Source organism: Leptosomus discolor, chromosome 6, assembly GCF_034619465.1.
Source record: "Leptosomus discolor isolate bLepDis1 chromosome 6, bLepDis1.hap2, whole genome shotgun sequence".
NCBI lineage: Eukaryota > Metazoa > Chordata > Aves > Leptosomiformes > Leptosomidae > Leptosomus > Leptosomus discolor.
In genome coordinates, this window is record NC_141396.1 from 44,791,540 (window position 1) to 44,811,501 (window position 19,962).

At 40.5% G+C, this 19,962-nt stretch overlaps 1 protein-coding gene across 2 annotated transcripts in view; it reads right to left on the minus strand.

Moving 5' to 3' along the window:
• Positions 1-1,667: 1,667 nt before the first annotated feature.
• Positions 1,668-19,962, minus strand: part of CUBN (cubilin) — a 148,813-nt gene continuing 130,518 nt past the window's right edge. The window contains exons 58-67 of one of the 2 annotated variants that reach the window (XM_086466409.1): positions 18,477-18,606; positions 17,326-17,543; positions 8,215-8,420; positions 7,198-7,360; positions 6,530-6,738; positions 5,736-5,883; positions 5,438-5,619; positions 4,171-4,336; positions 2,173-2,408; positions 1,668-1,775 (exon numbers count right to left, since the gene is read on the minus strand). In XM_086466409.1, the coding sequence (XP_086322535.1) occupies positions 1,668-1,775; positions 2,173-2,408; positions 4,171-4,336; positions 5,438-5,619; positions 5,736-5,883; positions 6,530-6,738; positions 7,198-7,360; positions 8,215-8,420; positions 17,326-17,543; positions 18,477-18,606 (1,766 nt within the window). Of the gene's footprint in view, positions 1,776-2,172; positions 2,409-4,170; positions 4,337-5,437; positions 5,620-5,735; positions 5,884-6,529; positions 6,739-7,197; positions 7,361-8,214; positions 8,421-17,325; positions 17,544-18,476; positions 18,607-19,962 lie in introns of those variants that run through there. The other variant, XM_086466410.1, reaches the window with a different exon arrangement.

Consider the following 19,962-nt stretch of genomic DNA (forward strand, 5'->3'; position numbering starts at 1 on the left):
GGGCGTGATCCACTTGTAACGAGAGAAAGGAACGTACCGCAGAGCAGTCGCCTGGGCCTTCCAGCTGAGCTGTGCTCCAGGCTGGAGAAACGCAGGCAACGTCTATCTCCTTGCCAAGCCAATCCTCGCCTAAAATCTGACGCTTCCGTGAGCAGCCACCTCACAGCAAGAGACAGCAGCCAGATCTTGAGGGGATTCTCTGCCCTGCACCAACTGCACCAAACCCACAGTGACTCACAGGAAGGTCAAAACCACAATGGACCTTCACAAAGCCCCGTGACGCAGCCGTCCCCAAGGACGAAATAAAGTCCTCCTGACCTCCGCAGGCGAACAGCTGAAGCTGTGCTGGATGGTACTTGGGCTGTCTGACACCCTGCTATCTTTGGAGCTTCTTTTCTGGCTTTATCTCCAGGCAAGTTCAGACATTTGTTTTCTTCACTGCTTGCTGTCCCCTTTATGGAGTTTTTAATAAACTTTATGGACAAAGATTGCACCGTCCCTTCATTGTAAACATGAAATCAGTTTGGTGTGGACTCTCAGCAAAAGTTTTCTGGGCCACTAATCTGAAAATGTTTGACTTCTATGTCTTCCATTATTAGAGGAATTTTCTGTTCTGCCAGCAGCTCAGTATGACATAAATGTCTCCTAGTTTGATGTAAATACAGATATTTCTCCTTTTTCTGTGTTATACCTCACACCATTAGCAGGAGTGTCACCTGTACATAGGCTAGGTTTTTCGTGGTCCTTGGACAATTCTAAAATGCTGGCTTACATCTAATTCTGTTGACCAGTGCATGGCTTTCTCACTTTCTAACTCATTACCAGATGATTTTGAGTTGTATTTTATAGCTTACCATCTACCTTTTTGCCCTTTTTTTTTCTGTTTTGTGTTTTCTGCATTTTATTTTAACTAGGACGGCTTCTCATCTGCCAGTTTGTGGAATGATGGCTTTTTTGGCATTCACTGGGAAATCTTCCAAGAGTTCCTAGTTTTTGTTAGAACTGCCATTAACACTTTAATGTCATTTCATAATTAATTATTGCAACGTCTTGACATTACTAATGTGGTTAAGATTAAGTACCACAGCACGTCCTTAAACTTCAGTGAATGCTTGAGTACTTGTTCAGATGGGTTCTTATACCCAACTGCAGTGTTACTGAAGGTTCTTCAGCAATTATCTGTGCATGTGGTGGTAGGACAGGGGCCATTTTTTAGCAATTTCTGATATTATTGTAATTTGAATAAAACTTTAGCTAACATTTTCAAAGATGCTTGGGACAAAACCACCTAACTCTATAGAACTAGTTAAAGACAACTTCATATCTTAGGTCTTCTTATCAACTTCACGTTGAATATTTTGTGTTTAAGTTTTATCCTGGCTGTTTCACTTTTTATAGCATTAAATGTAAAACTTTGAAATTATTTAGAAGAATATAAAAAATACATTTCAAAAACTAATTTTCCCAGTTGGGTAGATCATAGTTTATTTCCAGTATAATAGGAGATCACATTTTTCGACAGAACACTAAATTCAGAACAGCTACACTTACGGTAATTTTTAAAAAGCCTTACTTCAGCTGCAATTATTGGATTTCAAACTTAGTTTATGATCTAACGTCTTTTCAGTATAGCAAGGAACAGTAATGTATTTCACATAAACATTTTTCTAGCTTGTCCAGCTTAACTGGAATCCTGACGGTAAAGTCACATATTCAGCATGAAATTTTATGTAGACTTGATGAGATGTAGCAGTAAATGGAGCGATGTTTGTATCCTAAAATTAAAGACAAGAAAAAGGAGAAGTTTTATAAAACACCAAGATCCTTTGGAAAAGCCAGTCAGAGAGTTAAAACTGAGGCACAAATTAGATCATAGATTGGACGTGACCTCAGGTCTGGGCTAGATGCTGCTGTTGCATTTCTCCCTCAGGGTATTACAAATATTTAAATCACAAATATAACAAAATACAGAGCAAAATAGCTTGATGCCTCCCACTAGATGTCACTGTAAGGTCTGCATTGGAAGGCTTCTGACGTGCCTCTCACACCTTATGCCTTCATTTCCACTCATCTGTGTAGAATTTATGCCAGAATTGGGGAAAATCTTGAACGTGAAACAGTGAAGATTCATTTTAACCACTCAGAGGGTCACAGACAGTAGGCAATACATACCATCCCACAGTATGGCCCTGCTGGGGGATAGCTTGTGTCTGGACCGTTGTAAAGGATCACGTAGTTGCTGCTGCAATCTCCTGGGTCATCGATGCTGATGAAATCAAAGTTCACTGTGACAATTCGTCCCTTGGGCACAGTAATGGCCCACTCACAGTCAGTGTTGTTGTGGTAAGTTGCTGGGTAGCTGGGACTAGCAAATGAGCCAGTGCTGCCGTATAACGTTCCTCCACATCCTGGAAACAGACACTGTTAATTAGCTTAGAAGGCTTAGTTTCACAAGATACTACATGATGTAGTACATTAGTACAGTGTTAGTAGCACTGAAAAACAGAGAGACACTGGGAGCTGAAACAACGAATGTGGATAAGAGCATTATTCCAGTAAGAGACAAAACTGAGGCTTTAGCTCCAGCAGCCTGAGAAGAATATGCAACAGGCATTAGACCGTCACTGGATATTAAAGATCAAAGCCCCCCAAACTCTTTGAAACAGGAACCAAAGGCTGAAGTCTTTGCCTTGGTCAGTTCAGTTCCCAACTACTCAACTAGAGACAAAGTCTCTTTGGCATGAAAAGTAGTGAATGCTCATCTGATAGAAAATACAGGGAACAACTGGGAGAAAATAGTCGTATTAAAATCCAATCTGCAACAGTGGGCAGAAGCAGATGCCCTGGGAGAAATGCAAGTTTATAGAGTAAGAGTAAGCATGTGCAGATCATGCCCCAGATTACTGTCACAGACTCTAAGAATTTTCAGCTCACAGCTCCCAGAGATGGCAACTCTGTATTTAATAGTCTTTAACAGATGTCTTCCATGAGCTTGTTCAGGTAGCCCTTGAATCCATGTAAATTTGTAGCACCCTATGGGAAGGAGCTCCATAGCTTAACTGCATACTGTGTGAAGAACTGGTTAGTTTGGTTTGAACCTACCACCTCCTGGCTTTATCTGATGGCCTCTAGTTCTTCTGTGGGAAAAGTCAGTGAATGATTGATCACTAATTATCATTCAATTTTATAGACCTCAGTAGTTTCTTAACCAGATTAAAAAGTCTCAGCATACCTCATACAAAAGCCATTTTTTATGTTAAGTCCTTAGTTATAATTGATTCTTTATGAGAGGAAGAGACCAGAACTGTGCACATCACACAATTTGTGTGTGAAATATGGATTTATACAGTGGCTGTCTGTTTGTTCTCTCTTCCTTTCCCAACAATTCCTAGCATTGTGCTAGCCTACTTGACTACTAGTGAGCAGTGAGCTCTTGTCTTCATGGAACTGTTTTACCCCCAGGATCTTGTCGCTGGATACTAAAAGTCAACTCAGAGCCTGTATTTTTGTAAGTAAAGTTAGGACTGTCTTTTTTTGCCCATGTTCTTCATCAACACTTTCCTACACTGAACTTTATCTGCCTTTTCATCACAAAGCTACTCAGTACCATAAAGTTATTCTGCAGTGCTTTTCAGCTGGCCATGAGCTTTTCTACCTCCAGTAACTTAGTGTCATGAATAAACTATTACCCAGCTATTCACTGCCATTTCATAAGGTGTTTATGAATGTGTCTATGATATAGTCACTACACAGCATTACAGTTAGATTGTTTTCTTGGGGCAAATTTCAGTCCTGTTCAGGCTTAGCAGTGCCTAGATCCCAGGGCAGATCACAACTGGACTATTAATGGAGTAGGCTGAGTCGCCACCACCACTCTGTGGATCGCAAGATAGATGTCCCTGATATTTTCTGACCTCTCAGTGAACGAGGTAGGTCTTCATCTTAAGTGGACTACATCCTCTGAGGTTGCTAAAGTCAACATTAGAGAGAGGGAATTGCTTACATCACATAAAATGGATCTCACCCCACAAGTCTTGAGGTAAGACTGCCAATGACTGAATAGGATGTTGATGAGGCAGGGCCCAAAACAAGCAGGCTGAATTCCACGTTTCTGTATTTTCCCTCTGCGTACAATTGCCAAGTGGAATTACTTTGTAATTACAGCCTTACCACTTGATGATGAAGTCCAGGTAATTTCATATCCATCATGAGCCCCTGAAAAATCACTCTTGAAACGAAGATAGACAACATGATTTTGGGCGAAGATGGGACTGGGCACAGTGTTTCCACAGAACCTGCCAATTAGTGGTGATTGCCCATCACTCCCATTCCTGACCTTCAAGGGACACAAAAAACATTGTCAACATTAAAACCCTATGCCAGTTCTCCACCAGTACAATTATGCAGTGACACAAGCAGAGCACAAACTTTCTAGTGACTTGCATGCATTCCATAATTGTCATTTTAATACTGTTATTTTTACTACTGTATATTCTTGTATAGAAGGAAAAAGAGGCCATTAACCAGTCTGAGTTTTGTAAGTAATTGCACAGAACAAGCATCATCAGAAAGAAGTAGCTAAATTTGATGTTGCGGTACATCTCCTGACTGAAAAAATTTCTTGACTTGTAGCTAAGATGTGCTTTTGCAATTCAAGCCCATGTTTTACTTTTCATAAGAAATGTTAATATTCCAGATTAAAAGATTAATAATTCTTTACCCTGCAGACCACTCTTTTTCCTGGTCACATTAAAACACAGATCGTATTACATAGCTCAGATTCAATCTGATTTTTTTTTCTGAGCTCCAATAATGCTGGTGACTCAGGTCCATTTCTTGAGACAGTAAAGAAGATACGAAAGGAGAACTAAATAATGATTCTGCCACAGACAGCTGATTTTTGTCATCTGACCAGGGAATAGAGAAACCTTCAAGCATGAAAGGACAGAGTGAGGATTTTGTAGGAGGATGTGCTTTTTATTGACACAAAGTACCTTTGCAAGTATCCTACACTTGTTACCAGAGCTCCTTTTTTTTTTTAAAGAAAAAATGCTTTTTTAGGAAAAAAAAATCATTTTAAGAAAAATATCAAGCAGATAGAATCTGCTGGAACAAACCCACTCAGATTTATGGCTTTCTATTCATGATGTTAATATCGGATGAAAACTGTCCTGTCTTGCTCCATTAACTGTGTAACATCAGCAAAAGCCTGGTAAAGATTTCGCTGATAATGAAACTATTCATTGGTTTTGTGCTTACTATAGTGTGTATTGTTTAACCTCTTACTGTAACATCTGAGTACATTTCACCATCAACCTGTAGCAATAAATTAGACCCTAATGTCAGTTCAGCTCAGACTCGATCCAAGCTTATTAATATCCTTTGAATTCATCAGATTTTGACACAGGCCCACAAAATATGTATGCTTGCTTGGTACCTCTAGGAAATCGCGTGAACACTGGATGCTGTCTTCTAGACTGAAAGCATGGAAAAAGAGAGAAATTGTGTGATTCAGGGGAGCTCGTAGAATGATAGAACAGTCCATATTATTGGGGTGATGGCCAGGCCAGCCAGGGCTCTTTAGGTAACCAAATGCCTGGTTATACTCTCTGCTGCAACCTTGAGACAGAAAACCAGAAACATGTAAGTATTTCAGATCTCTGTATTGCTTTTCACTGTATGGAATAAACAAAGAGAATGGTAGGTAGATTTTTTAGACATTTCTTCAAGCTTACCTGTAGCTTGATAGGTAAATCTGACTCCGTTATTAGTCACATATTCATCTGATTTGAAAGTCACAATGGCAGTGCGATCGTTTGAATAAAATTCAGGGACTGGAAGAGTTTCAGTAGCACAGAATCTGTGGACTGATCCTTGGCTGTGCTGGAATTCGATACATGTCACAAGTCACTTAATGATATATGGTTTTCTATTTACTGAACTTGAGGTGAATAGATCTCTCAACAGTTTCTATAGCAGTTACTGCATTTTAAAGCTCTCATGGAAATCACTTAATAATGTCTCAACATTTTACGTTCGAGTAATATGAGAAACAAATAGACTGTAAAAGGTACTTTCATACCAAATAAGAAACAACGAAAGAAGGTTTAGAATAATATAATACAAAGGACATCATAAACAGGTTTTTTTTTTTTCTGGTGCTTTTTACAAACATTTTTCTTGGCATGTACATTTAATTTTATTACATTTCTTGGATGGGAGGAAGTACAATTAGTTTATTAAAACCTGCTGCTGGGCAGTATTTTCTGAGTGTAAAGTTTGGCAACACTGTTACTTGGTGCAACTCTGAAAAACTGTGTGACACTTGGCAGGTCTAATGCAATGTGTGTACAGCATGCTTCCAGGCAGTTAACACGCCTGTAGCGGAGCACAGTGCATAATGCTTTGGATGTGCCCCTCACACAGGACCATCAGTTAATCTGTTACCAAGTGATGAGTTTCTCCTCTCTTTACAGAGTGAAGGGATCTGAATGTGAATGGGGAAGGATATCAACTGTAAATTTCTTACTGTTGGTGAATCTTGGAGCTCTAGGTAGTTCTGAGAGCAGTCCTGGCTGGAATGGAGGTGGAACACCTCCACCACCACCCTGACTTGCTGTTGTGGAGGGGCATCAATGACCCAAGTACAGAGAGTAAAGGGTGGATATTCATTTGGGAAGTTAGGTGACGTTGCAGTCAGGATGGTAGAAGTTGCATTGTGTATTCCGCCACATAGTCCTGCGTAAAATGGTAATAAAGGCGTCACAGAGTAAAAACCTTTCCAACTGGGGAAAAATATTTATTGAGCAAAACTACACTGGACAATATACTTTTGTATTTACTTGTGAGTGTCTGCAAGGAAAAAAAAATTAAGTAAAACATATGCTAATGCTGTGTCATAAAACTCAAATAACTGCTTGCTCCCTATAATATCAGCATATTTGTTAACGAGCTGCGAGTGTTCCTGTTTTGCCCTCCAGGCTGACAGCTGCCCTGCAGCCAGCCAAGATGGAAGAGAATTGCACTGGAGTCAAGCAGTGCTGCTTTTAGTGTGCTCATAGATGCTGTGCTAAGGACTGTCTTTGCCCCTCCCTGAGCCCTATATCTAGAACAAATTGTGGTGATTTATTATTTAAATGTGTATTTCCATGAAAGAGTCACAACAATGTATGTGCATACATCTGTATGTATACTTACGATCCACTGTTGTGTAGGTAGCATTGAAACCCTCCCTTTCCACAGAATTGTCTGTGACAAATTTCACAGTTAAGGAATTACGTGTAGAAAGAAAAGGAGCTGGCACTGTAGATCCACAGAATGTGCCAGCTAAATTGGCATTTTCATTACCTCCATCGTAAAGCTGAAAGGAGAAAAGTACAGAAGCCACATAGACACAAGAAACAAATAAATAGAAATAAAGTTCTCTGACTGCTCCTGACATTACAGTTTCTTTTACTTGAAAGCACAGTAGGAGCTCTTGTGCTTTAACAGGATGTTCTTCATGACCATAATTATTCACTGCCGTATTAGTTAATTCTGTTGGACAGTGTAAATCTCATTATGGAACATTCTGGTCCCGTCTCAGCAAATCTCTCAAAAATTTATTCTATTTTAATTTGTCATTCTGATTTAGTTTTTTACATATCATCTCATAGTGCTTTTCAATGAGAAAGTTTGGTTTATTTGCCAAAGCGTAGAATTAATTCCTAGTTTCACTGAGCAACTCTAATGCTCAACAGGTTCTGTAACTGTCCTTGGTGGATCTTGTTTAGCACCATTCTGCTGTCCTATGTTTTGTATGCTCATCTCCAAGAAAATAGCTTTCATAGGTAAGCATTGAGCATCAGGACTTATTTATTCAAAATTTTATAAATTAAAGCCCTTCCAAGAAATTCTGTATGATAATGAATCTACAAGTTTACTTTCAAAGTGCTTGAGTTCCATTTTGTTTCTATTCTGTGAAATACTTGTTTAATATAGGCAGTTTAAGACCAGAAGCGTGTCCCCACAACAACATTAAAACTCCTGTTGGTTTCCAAAAAGGCAGGATGTCGTCTGGAGTAGTAATCTAACCCAATGAAAAAATTTTAATTATATTAAGCAATTTAATTTCTTCATAAGACCATTTTCTATTAATTAAGTTTTAGCCTCATGGAGAGGGTAATGAATTGTATCTTAGTGATATTTTCTTGTTAAAATACACAGCTATCTTACTTTGACGTAATCGTATTGGCAAGTCTGAGCAGACTGTGCTTCAAGCACGAATGAAGTGAAGGTGAAGTTGATCAGTTTGTTTACAGGTACAGTTATGATCCATACACAGTTCAGATTTTTCTCGTATCTTCTGGTCACACTGGAGACCGGAGAGCCAAAGCTATAAGCTGAATTTGTCAGGTAACCACCACAGCCATTCTGAGGTCCTGTTGAAGAAGCAGAAGCTTTTGAAAAAGCAATTCCTGGCATTTCATTAATCTTCAACTCCTAAATGTCAAGCCAGCGGCTTTTTTCTGTGCTACAGAATTTTACTCTCCTGCCTCGCAAGGACTATCTGAATGATTAAAAGCCTTTCAACACTAAACAGCGTTAGGTACAAATCACAATTAGATTTGGTTAAGAAAGCCCCATGTCTGCTGTTAAGCATAAAATCAGTATCTGCATTGAAAATGTAGCAACAGATTTTTTAAAAGAGACTGCAAGAAGACATAGGACAGAAATTAAATAGAAGAGTGGTTAGAGGCCTTTTAATGTAATTCTTACCCGCTAGTAAGAATATTTGGACAGTAGGGGGCATTGGGCTGCTGACTTTGAAAGTCTGGTTAAAAATGAAGCGGCTTATTTTGGTTATACGACCTCGTTCCGGGGGGGGGGAGGATTGAATTTGGCAGCCTGACGCTGGGACCCAGACTCATATTTAGGAATCTAGCTGAAAGGGACTTACTTCTGGAAGCGTTTTGCTTAGTGGGAACTTAACAACCCCTCTGAAAAGCAGGCTGCTTTTCATTTGCATCCCACAGACAAAGCTAAGTCCCTTACTGTACTTACTGGCTGTGAAAATTTGAATCCTATAAAGTTTTCTATCACATTGAAATAAATTGCTTTTGGAGAAAAGCAGTTATTAGAAGATCAGAACTTTTTTATTGCATCTAATTACGAACAAGAAAAAATACAGACTATCTGAAGTTTTTGGGGTTTTGTTGTTGTTGTTTTGTTTGTTTGTTGGTTTGCTTGGTTTTTTTTTTTCAGTTTGATTTCCAGAGGTTGGACTGGGCTAGTAAATCTGATCAATTTATTTAGTTATGCTTTCATCCCCAGTCTCTATGGGGTCTCCTGCCCACTTAGTTAACTCAGGAATTCAAATAAAGTATGGTTCATACTCTTGCTTTTGAGTCTGAGAGCGTTCTGGTAAACGGCACAGAGCAAAGCAGTAACTGCAAGCAGCCTGTTGTCTCCCACAGCGAATCCTTTTAGAATTGGATAATAAACAAAGCTACAGCTGTGACTAAGCAACACAAGTGGAGTTTCAGAATTTCGTCTACGTGTGTAAAATATGCCTGCCTGGCTGACACATGGTGACTTAACCTTGACACACTGATCTATTTCCAGTCAAATGAAACTATGCCCTAGTTGAGCTACAGAATTACAAAAGATCACTCTGGTGAAAAATCAGCATCCAAGTATCAGGGTTGCATCAGTAACCCGGGGTTGGCAACAACCCTGTCTTGCAAGACTGTAGTGGTTAAACCAGAGTGACTAAGGCTAAATGTCCTGCTCCTCTAAGCAAAGTCGGAAAAACCCCACCCTAAAAAGAAGTTTGCTTAAAACCAAATTCTTAATAACGTGAGATTTAAGCTTTTGCTATAGCTAAAAATGAGCAGAAGAAACTTAATACAAAATGAAAAAGTCAGGAATGAATAGATTCTACTCCAGTTTTGTGGGCTGCTAATGAAGTCAGAAACTTGGGAAAGTGTCAGCGTTTATTCTGAGGCTGCTACAGAAGCTGAGTACAACAGTGGGACAAATGCGAGCAATAAATCACGTTCTTACAAATAGCCTAGGAAGGAGGAAAATGTCAGACAGGAGGGTGCCTGGGCCCTGAGAGTGCAGTTGCACTGTATTTTTCTCTGAGCTCACCCTTCTGCATGATTTATTCAATCCCCCTGAAACAATCTTGTTGGAGCAGTTTCCTGCTCAGCGTTTTGGACACTGCTGGCTAAACATTACATTAAATATATAATCGTTAGGCATAGATCATTGTCCGACCATCCAGCCCTGCTATATTGAGTCTGGAGTGATAGATGGGTCAGACACCTTACAAAGATCCCCTCACCCTTTTCAGAGTCGGAGTTGCGGAGATGCCAGTCAGACCATTGCAACAGGAATTGGGGAATTGCCACAGAGCCACACAACAGGAAGGCTCTCAGTGCTGGTGGAATATCTTTTCTTTGGATATCAAGTGTCTGGACCTTTGCAGTGGTGTACTTCACTGCTAGCTGTGCATCTATAAAGACAGCTCAGATGACAAAAACCCACAGATATGCGTGTACAGTGCATAAAATGGACCTGACAGAGAGAGAAACAGGCCAAATCCTCATTATCAGAAAATTATTTTTAGCTAGTATAGCCGCTAATAGTATCTAAGTGGAGATAAATAACTAAAAGGATGATTTACAGTTAATAAAGATGAGATTTCATCATTAGCTTTCACAATGCTTAGCCTGCTTAGCCAGGCCTGAGTCAAATGCTTACAGGACAGTACATTATAAAACAGCTAGACTGGAAGCCAACCAGATAGCAAGTAGCCCTGCATCAAGCCAAATAAAGAGCAGCCCTTCTTGAAAAATCTACCTATCTTGGTGTTTTTCAGTACCCGTCAATGTTGCATCTGATTGCAGCCACTAAAAATTACAGAACAGTGAAGCTGTGTAATTCAAGGGAACACCCGCAAGTAAATGAAGGATCAGCTTGACAGGAGGGAACTCATGCTAAAAGAAATGCCATTGCCCTGCATTGGACACAACTCCACCTTCTAAAAATCAGCACCACTTCTGAACGGAAGGCTGAATAGTAGCCACCCAGCTGGCTGGTGGTCACTGATGGAAAGATATTCTTGCTGGCTAACACAGCCAGAAAAAAATGCAGCTAAAATGTAGGCAAAATCTGGGACTGAGAAGCCTGTTAATTTGTAGAATTGACTCTTAGATAATAAAAGCTTGATAAAAGTAATGAAAGATGTACCTTACGCAACAATTTGTGTGAGGGCAGACGGATTGACTACATGGCTTACTGTATTTTTCAGTCTCTTGTTTCTTGTTTAAAATAAAAATCATAAGGTCATCATAAATCAGATTGCAATCTTGTCTCATAAACAGCTTGCCAGAGGACACAAATTATCAGAATAACTAGGGCACACACTGTCATCACTAATTGCTTTTGGTGGGAAGCATTAATGAAACTAAAATGCTGAAGGACCATTCAGAAAAGAAAGAATTGAAGGTTCCCTATGGCAAATAAAAATAATTACAGCAGAGAGCAAGCACATGTTTCTCTGTTAAGTGTTACATCCTCTAGATATGGAACAAAGATGAAGATGAATCTTTGAAGCTGTCTACCTTTGAAGCACAGCCAGGGGTAAGGTTCATTTGTACAGGTATGGATGCAATGAAAGGGAGCCTTCTGAGTAGTTTTAAATCTATGACAAACAACTAAACCAGTGACATTTCAACACAACAAACTAATTATGCTGCCCTTCCCTTCTTACTAAATGAGCACCACAAACATCTACCAGAAGGCAGCAAAGTTCAAAGAACTGTTCTAGTTCTGCCTGCACAGTAATGAAAATCCTCTCCCAGATTTCCGAATCACATTCGGTCTCACCTAGAAGCATCCTTGGGAACTCTAGGCTTCTCACTGGTCTGAACTAAAAATCAGAATAAGCAAGGATATGTTTAGAAGCAGTCCACGAATTGAGACTTATGAACATGTATTCTGAGCTTGTTATGTTCTTATTTTCATAGACTGTAACAAGCTCAAGAAAAGATATTATTAGCCACAATTTATTCATTAGTTTAATAGATTAACCTAATCATAGTTAAGCCATGACAATGTAATTAATCTGAAATGTGTAATATTAATATGTAATGTATTTGGTAAAAAATCGTGTGAACCAAAAGCCCCAAGAAATTTTTGAAAGACGACGTGAATTCCAAGCAATTTGCTTCTCAGCTAGACCCTCTACAGTACCAGGCTCTAAGGCCAGGTTGGATATTGCGACATACACTTCTCTAAACTGATCCTAATGGGCTGTGAAATCTCTGCCAGATACAACAGCATTCACATGCCACAGTCAAGGACACATTCTTCTAAGATTTGTTGTTGTTGTTGTTGTTGGAGGGAGAAAAATTTGCAAGAAACGTGAGATTCAGCTGTGCTGAGTCCTTTCCCACCTAAAAGGCCAGAACTGCTGTTGTCAGTGCAGGTGCCTAGTGCCACATACAGCAGGTGCTAGCATCATTTGCATAAATCACTTCTGGTGGTGTAAGAATTTAGAAATTACTCACAAAAGAATACCTAACCCTGTCCTATGTAATAGAATAACCACACCAATATTTTACACTTTATATTGCACGTTCAGAATTGGGGGGTTTTTTCAGCAATCCTGAACAATCCAAAAAAGCTCCACAGCAACAGCACATGCAGAGCACTGCTGAAAATCTGCACGTCAAAACTGAATATAAAGTGAGCCAAGCTTTCAGTTTGCAGGGCAGAACTGGACTTAGGACTACATTGAGCAAATGTGTTTGTTGATAAAATAAAATAGCATGAAAATACTATGAAAATTCTGCTGGATCCATTCTTTAAAACTACACTTTAATTTCATGAGGGGAAAGCATAACAGTAAACCCATTAGTAACGGACACTTAGTGTATTGTATGCCAAACAGGAAATGAGTAATTCAATACGCAGCTAATACAATAAGGGAAGGCAGATATCTCCGGGTGATTTATCAGGTAAATGACAGATCATTCTGTCAGGAAGAAAAGCATACAGATTATCATCTATTTCTATTATATGCATACTGGATTATTTATGTAAATTACCTATTAATACATTTCTTGGTATATCAGAGAAGATTCCTTTTTCCAGCAATTTTTCTTCTAAACTCTACTCGCTTATGATTCTTTTTTCCTATGTAAAATGGTTAATATTCATTCAATAGAAATGTTCGTTTGAATAAAAAGGACAGAGGGATCCTTGAGGGAAAAACTAGCAAACTGAGGACAATGCAGAGGACAGGGTGTTCAAGGACTTGACATTCCAACAACTTAATGGTTGCCAAAGGTTTTGGAGGCATTTCTTCTGTCTTAGAACCTACAACACTAGTGTTCTCATTGTTGCCACTCTATTCTTCTTGCCTGTCTATATCCATCTGGTTTTCCTCATCTTTTGTTTAAATCATAATCTCTTTGTGACAGCAGATTTTTGCTTTATTCTGCCCGTGCAGCGCCTGGCGTAGTGGAATTGCTGCCCATGAGCTCTTAAGCCCCAAGGGATAACATTGGTATTAATGCAGTACACCGTACTGCTCTTTCACAAAGCATAAATGTGAGTCTCTCCTGCATGCTCACAAGAGGTAGTATAAAAAAAGGGAGGGGAAAGAGCCAGCTACAGCTTGAATTTAAGCAGGATTTAGGACTGTAGAGAAAAAGCAGGCAGTCTTCCTGCCCTCCTCCATCCCGCCTTCCCCACTGTCCCAACTCCATTTCAGTTTTGCCTGTATTGTGTGAAGAAAGCTCAGGAAGAGCTTTCTGACTCAACCCACTTATCTAGCCATGTGTTACACTTTGCTGCTTATAAATTCACGTGTCTTCCTTAGGCAGCCTCCATGAGCAGACCTGCCTTTCAGAAAGTCCCTAGATCCTTTGCAATGGTTTAGAATGTGATGAGTTTTGGAGACAATGGAGCTATGTACATGAGCACAGACAGCTGCCAAGGAGAAATGATGTGCTGTTAATAAGGTCACAGTTACATCCCCTGACAGGCATTGCTGATTCTAAAAACAGGAAAAAAACCCCAAACTTTCATATGTCTTCTCAGCCTTTGTATCATAAGTCTCAGAGGGATCACAAATTGGGGTGAAAGGGTCACTCCACTGCCAAATGGAAAGAGGCAGAAGCTCCATTTATCACCAAAGTACAAAGTCCCTGCTATCACAGGAGGGATGGCAGAGGTATATGCAAGGCTCTGTCCCTGACAGCCAGGGTCAGCTAAGAAGCTCAGGTCTCCCCTAGCGCTGGAGAGATAATCAGGAGATTTTGGGCAAGTCACAAGCTCAGTACAGGCAGACCTCATTCTTTGGGGAGAGATCTTAGCTTCCTTCACAGAGACATCTCATGTAACCAAATGCCTTAAGCTGATATTGATTTATCTCTTCTCATCCTTTTATTGATTGCCTAGAGGAGCACACACTTGCTGCAGAAAGGAGGTATAATTCTCATTTTACAGACTGACAACAAAGGCAGAAGAAAGGTCAGTGGTAACTAGGGTAAGAGGAGTCTTTCTTTCTACAAATCTAACACTTGGAGCAGGCTGTGATCCTCCAGTCAGCCCAGTTCACCAGCTCAGCCTGAGAGCATGTCCAGTGATTCCAAAAATGAGGCCAAATGTCCAAACTTAGTAGCAGAGATAGTGAAATTATAAAGTCTTTGAACTGCACCAACAAGGGCCATATGCTCCCCTGCCTCAAGCGCACCATATCACAGAGTCAGTTATGACAAAGAGTGCTGCCTGTGAAATGTGCATGTAAAAATATGTTGCACAGCGTGGGGAGCAGCATGGTGAAAGACAGACAAAAAAGGTGAGATGTTGCTGTACTGTCAAATTAATACTATGTCATACTTTCTGTTAGTCTCCCCTTTCTAACTAGTGGGGAGACCTTCAATATTCTAGTGAGTGCAGGATCAGTGATGCAAACAAATTGTTTTAGTTAAAATAGAGCATGTCTTCCTACAGAAATTTCAGGGTTTAACTCTTTGAATGCCTGGTTGCTGTCAGTCTTGATAGGCTTGTCTGAGTTTCCTACTTCATCTTCTCTCTGCCCTCCCACCACAATGGTTATCAGATGGATTCCCTACTAAAATTCACAAGAGAGAAAAAATGGATAACCCTGGATTTTGGCAGTACCCCCGAGAGAACCCTGGTCAGGAAAGAAATTGGAAAAACTTGCAAGGAAAGGAAATTATTTAGTTTGCTACAAACAAGAGTACTGTTTCTGCTTGCTTCTTTCCAATACATCATCAGGGTCACTCAGAATTAAATAGAGAGCATCATTATGTTATCCAGTTGTGCTTCCCTAGGGTAACTACAGAATAATGTGCTCATTATCATTCAGCAGAAAATGAGGCTTCTTGTTTCTCTACAGATACCATCTTCCTTATCCGAGATTTATCATTATTGTCATCTGATTGCATTTGTGCTCTTACAAAACCACATGGGGTTTATCTTTTGACAAACATGAGGGAGCTTCTCTAAAGCACCATTTAGAACAACGGACTTTTAGATCTTCATGGTTTTGTTCTCTTTCCTTTGAAGCAGAATCTCGGACCTCATAGTACAAAGATGTGTCACAGATTTTCCTGGCTCTTCTTTTTAGACAAGTGAAACTGGAAATGTTTGTAGGACTGTGACTTATGTTTTCCTTTTACAATATACTTTTCTAGTTTTTGGCCATTTGGTACTAGCATGGGACTGTCAGGATCCTTCCTAACCGCTGTGTGGTTTAGTTCCTGTGGCTTGCTTCCTACAGCAGAGAAAGAAGACCTACTATTAGGCATCTCACCACTGTGAGCTCTTAGTCACACGACCCACAGCTCTGCATGGTCATCTTTTCCAACTTGCAACTCTGTTACTCTTGAATAACTCCTGCAATATCACAACCTCCCTTTCTTTGGGAGCCTGCAGAAATGTCCCTCCAAAACTTAGCCTAATGGATGTCAAAGTTTATTCATAAAAGGCTTCTCCTCACTCTAGAAAATTATCAGGCATGGTACTGACTTGAAGAGCTTGGCTTGTGTTCTGTTGTGTGCTTAAGCAGAATCTCTGGCACATTGCACAAATAAATCTAAAGTCAGTGGCTAAAAAAGTGATAAGCCAAGAGGAAGACTAAGAGCTTGGGGGCTTCCTGATGATCTCACCCTGGCAACACGAACCCAGGCTGCCAGGAATCTCCGACAACTGATACCTAGGGGTTTAAAGACAGCAACATGTGAAGCAACATTATGTTACTTGAAATAACTGTCCACAAGAGTGGTCTTAAAGATTCTCATAGCAATTACTTAGAGTGAAGCAAAGGAAGAGTTAATAATAGTAATGACCATGAGGTTCTGTGGGAATATTTTTCTTGGCAAAGCCTGTAGAATCAGTTATTTTCCTTATCTGTAAATACTTTCTCAGACTGCATCAAATGAGAAAGTTGCTGGCCTGGGGTTGGGAGGGGATTCAATGACTCAGCAGAAGACTATGTTTGTTCTGCTACAAAGGCCTTTCATTCTGAACTGAGTGCCAGCTTTGTAAACCAGACAATTACTTCTCTCTAGATCACAAAAAACATTGAGTTAATCACACAGGAAACTAGTAGCCATGACAGGAAATCGATTTACACTCAATAATCATTTGTTGCTTATCATCTCTAAGCAATTGAGATGTTATAAGAAGGTTAAAAAATACATTTTACACCTTAAAAATGGACTACTGGGCTTAAACCTTTTTTTAAGGCAGTAATCAAGCTTTGGCCCTGACTCCAGTGCCTTCTGACTATGATTCCATTTATGTTATGGTCAGCTAACCAGATTGATTCACAAAATCAGCAGAGACCAGCAAAGTGGTGCCTGAGGGGAACCCTTATCTTAACTGATCTTAACACTTTAGTTTTTCAAAAGATGAGAGGTGAACTGCAAGGAAATGGAGGGTGGATGGAAAGCAGACATCTTTAGGGCACCACCAACTTTTAACTACAAAGGAAAGAGTTCTTGGGTATTGCCAGATTTCCTCCAGCCTTTTTTAGCAGCCTTCAGTCACCCAAGAATTGCTTGTGCCTTCAGAGAGGCAGGAAAAGGTTAGCAAAGAATAAAGCTAGTATGTTCAGAAAGAGGGCTGGAATGCAGGGATCCCATAAGCCTAGTATTTCGCTTAGTTCACTCTGTTTTGACAAAATTGGAAACATTTTTTCTGCCTCCAGCACCCCTAGTGAGTGAGACCATAACTCTCCTTCACAAAGGAAATTACTTACTAGCAGATACTTGGGGTTACGAGTCTGATAAGAGTTCTTACCTAAGGTCTCCCTGAAAGATGCTTTCCATCCCTTGTCTCCTCCAAAGAAGTCAGTGTTAAACACCAGGAACAAGTTATTACTGGAGCTCTTAATATTCGGAGGCAGTTCTGAGCCACAGAATTTCCCAAGGAGAGGAGCATGGGTGTCCAAGCCGTCATACACAGCCACATAATCTTTGTAGCAGGAGGGAGATAGTTCAAGTTGGAAGCTGTTGAATCTGTAAAATACACTTGGAGCTGTAGGCGTCAGATTTTCATTTCTATTCCCATGTAATGTGTGTATTTAGTGCTTGGGGAAAGATCCAAGTAATAGCGATAGCCAAAGCCATACACAGACAGAAACCACAAAACGTTCCTCTTCAGGAACAAGCAAGCAGAATGATTAGCTGTATGGCAAAACACTCCGGCCTCCCAGCCTCAAAGAAATAGTGACCCTCACCCACTGGGCCTCTTGCAAGGCAAGCTGTCAGCACAGCTTGGCTTTCTGTGAAGCAGCAGATCTCCCCTGTGCAGAATTACCCTCTTTCACTTCTGCAAATTGCTCAGCCTACAATTTTCTTGGGCACGTGAGGGGTGTATAAAATGCAGACCTAGAGTGTAGACCAGCTAGGTCTTCCTCTTAGTTGGGAAACATTCTCTTAATTCACTATACGCATAGATATGACAGGAAAATGTATCTATCTTTTAATATTTCAGTGGCGAAATTTTGTAGCAGCCACATCTCTTTTTAGGCAGGACAGCACATACTCAATGTATACTCTTTCTGGGTGGGTATTACTTGGTCTGTAAAGTGAGTGACAGACTTCTAAAAGAATTAAAATTTTTCTTGTATCAACTCAGAGGAATCTCAACTCCTCAAAGGCTGGCAGAATTTAACTAAGAACATGAGCTATATTTTTAGAATTTTTTAGTCCTCTTGCTAACAAAAGTGGGAAGTTACAGTTGTGGTGATGTTTTTCACATAATGAATTACAGAGGAAGAGGTAGGGGCCAGAGGTTGATAAAGGTGGCTTCAGTAGCCATTTCTCCTTTTAGTTCATCTTTCCACTCAGAAAAGGAAAAACAGAGAAAATTATCAATAATTACTGTCTTTAATTGGAATCAGAGACCTCGCTGTCCCCTTGATGACAAACTGAACTTGGATTACGTACTTGAGAGCCACTACTTTGCCGTTTCCAACTGTGATGTAGTATGAACAGTTCATGTTGTTGTGATAATCCAGAACTGAATGGGCCGGACTGCTGATAACACCAACAGAGCCACTGAAGATGCCACCGCAAGCTGTAGGGGAAACAGAAAGAAGAGTAATTAACCTCTGAATACCAGCTGGATCCTAATTCTCATATATCTTGCAGGAGCTTGTGTTAGTCCTCTTTTAGCCATAAGGAAAGAAAAGCCCTTGATAAATTAGCAGCAGTCTTTGCTGTCATGCCTAGAACTGTTAAATATGGAGAAGTCTAGCAAGTTGTGCTCTGCAGTGGAAGAGTAGAGTCAGTATTGAAGTCACAGGTTGTTACTAGTCCATACCAAATGGCAATGGCTCCGTGTTTGTGCAGTAGAAGATTAAGCCTGATTTCGAGTGTGCTGCGGTAGGACCAGGGAGCAGCAGGATTCGGAGGGTGCCAGGTGAATCTGGAGGAGTCCTGCACCCGTTCTAGCTTGCCGTGAGAAACAAGGCTGATATGTGGGCAAAGAAATTCCTTCATCCAAACCCTGGCCTCGTGGAAGCCCCTGAAAGTTTGGCACTGACACAAAAGCAGCCACAACTGGATGCATAGCCCTGCCCTTGGCAGTTCTGGAATAACTGTACACAGATCCTCATCATCTATCTCTCCACCTCCCGGCGGGGCTGGGGCATTACTATAGCATTTGTTCACTGCAGGAAGGCAGAGAGTAGTCCCCAGGTGTCACGAGCCCTGGGGACTGTTCCCTACCTTGCCTTGTGCTGGGACTCACCAGCGGTGCGGGGTGGCTGAGATGGAGGACTGCATACTTGCTGTCTGGCTGAGGAGCAAGTTAAACTCTGCAGCTGTGAACTAAAGGCACTGCATGTCTTCTCAGGCTTTCACGGCTCTCTCAGGGCTGATGAGGCCAGGATGTGGCTGTTTGTTCCCAGCTTCAGTGCTTGAGGGAACAAAACTATTATAAACCGAACTCTAATCTCCTTTGTTAGCTTCAGCCATTATTTCAGAATCTTAACTTGACAAAAAACAAAAAACAAAAAAAAAAAAAGAAAAGTTTCCCTGCGTCCTGTTGATAAACAGCTTAAAGCCACACACAGCTTTTCATGTCTTAAAGGACATGCTATCACCCAGGCCACCACCTTAACAATGGCCGTCCAGTGCAGGGTGCTGCTGGATACAGAGCTCCTGGCTCCTCCGCTGGCAGCCTGGAGCACTGGTAGATAAAGGACAGGAGCCAGGGAGGGTAAAGAATCAGCATTATTCTAGCTAGGAGGGGGAAGCCTTTTTCGTTTTTTGGTGGTTTTTTTTTTTTTTTTTTTTTTTTTCAGCAAACAATACAACTAGAGGGAAGAGGAATGTTAATTGCTAGAATCTGCTTTGTATACAGCAACAAGCTAATAAGGCTGCAGTCATCTTTCTCAAATGTCAGAAGTCACAAGTCAGATAGCAGCAA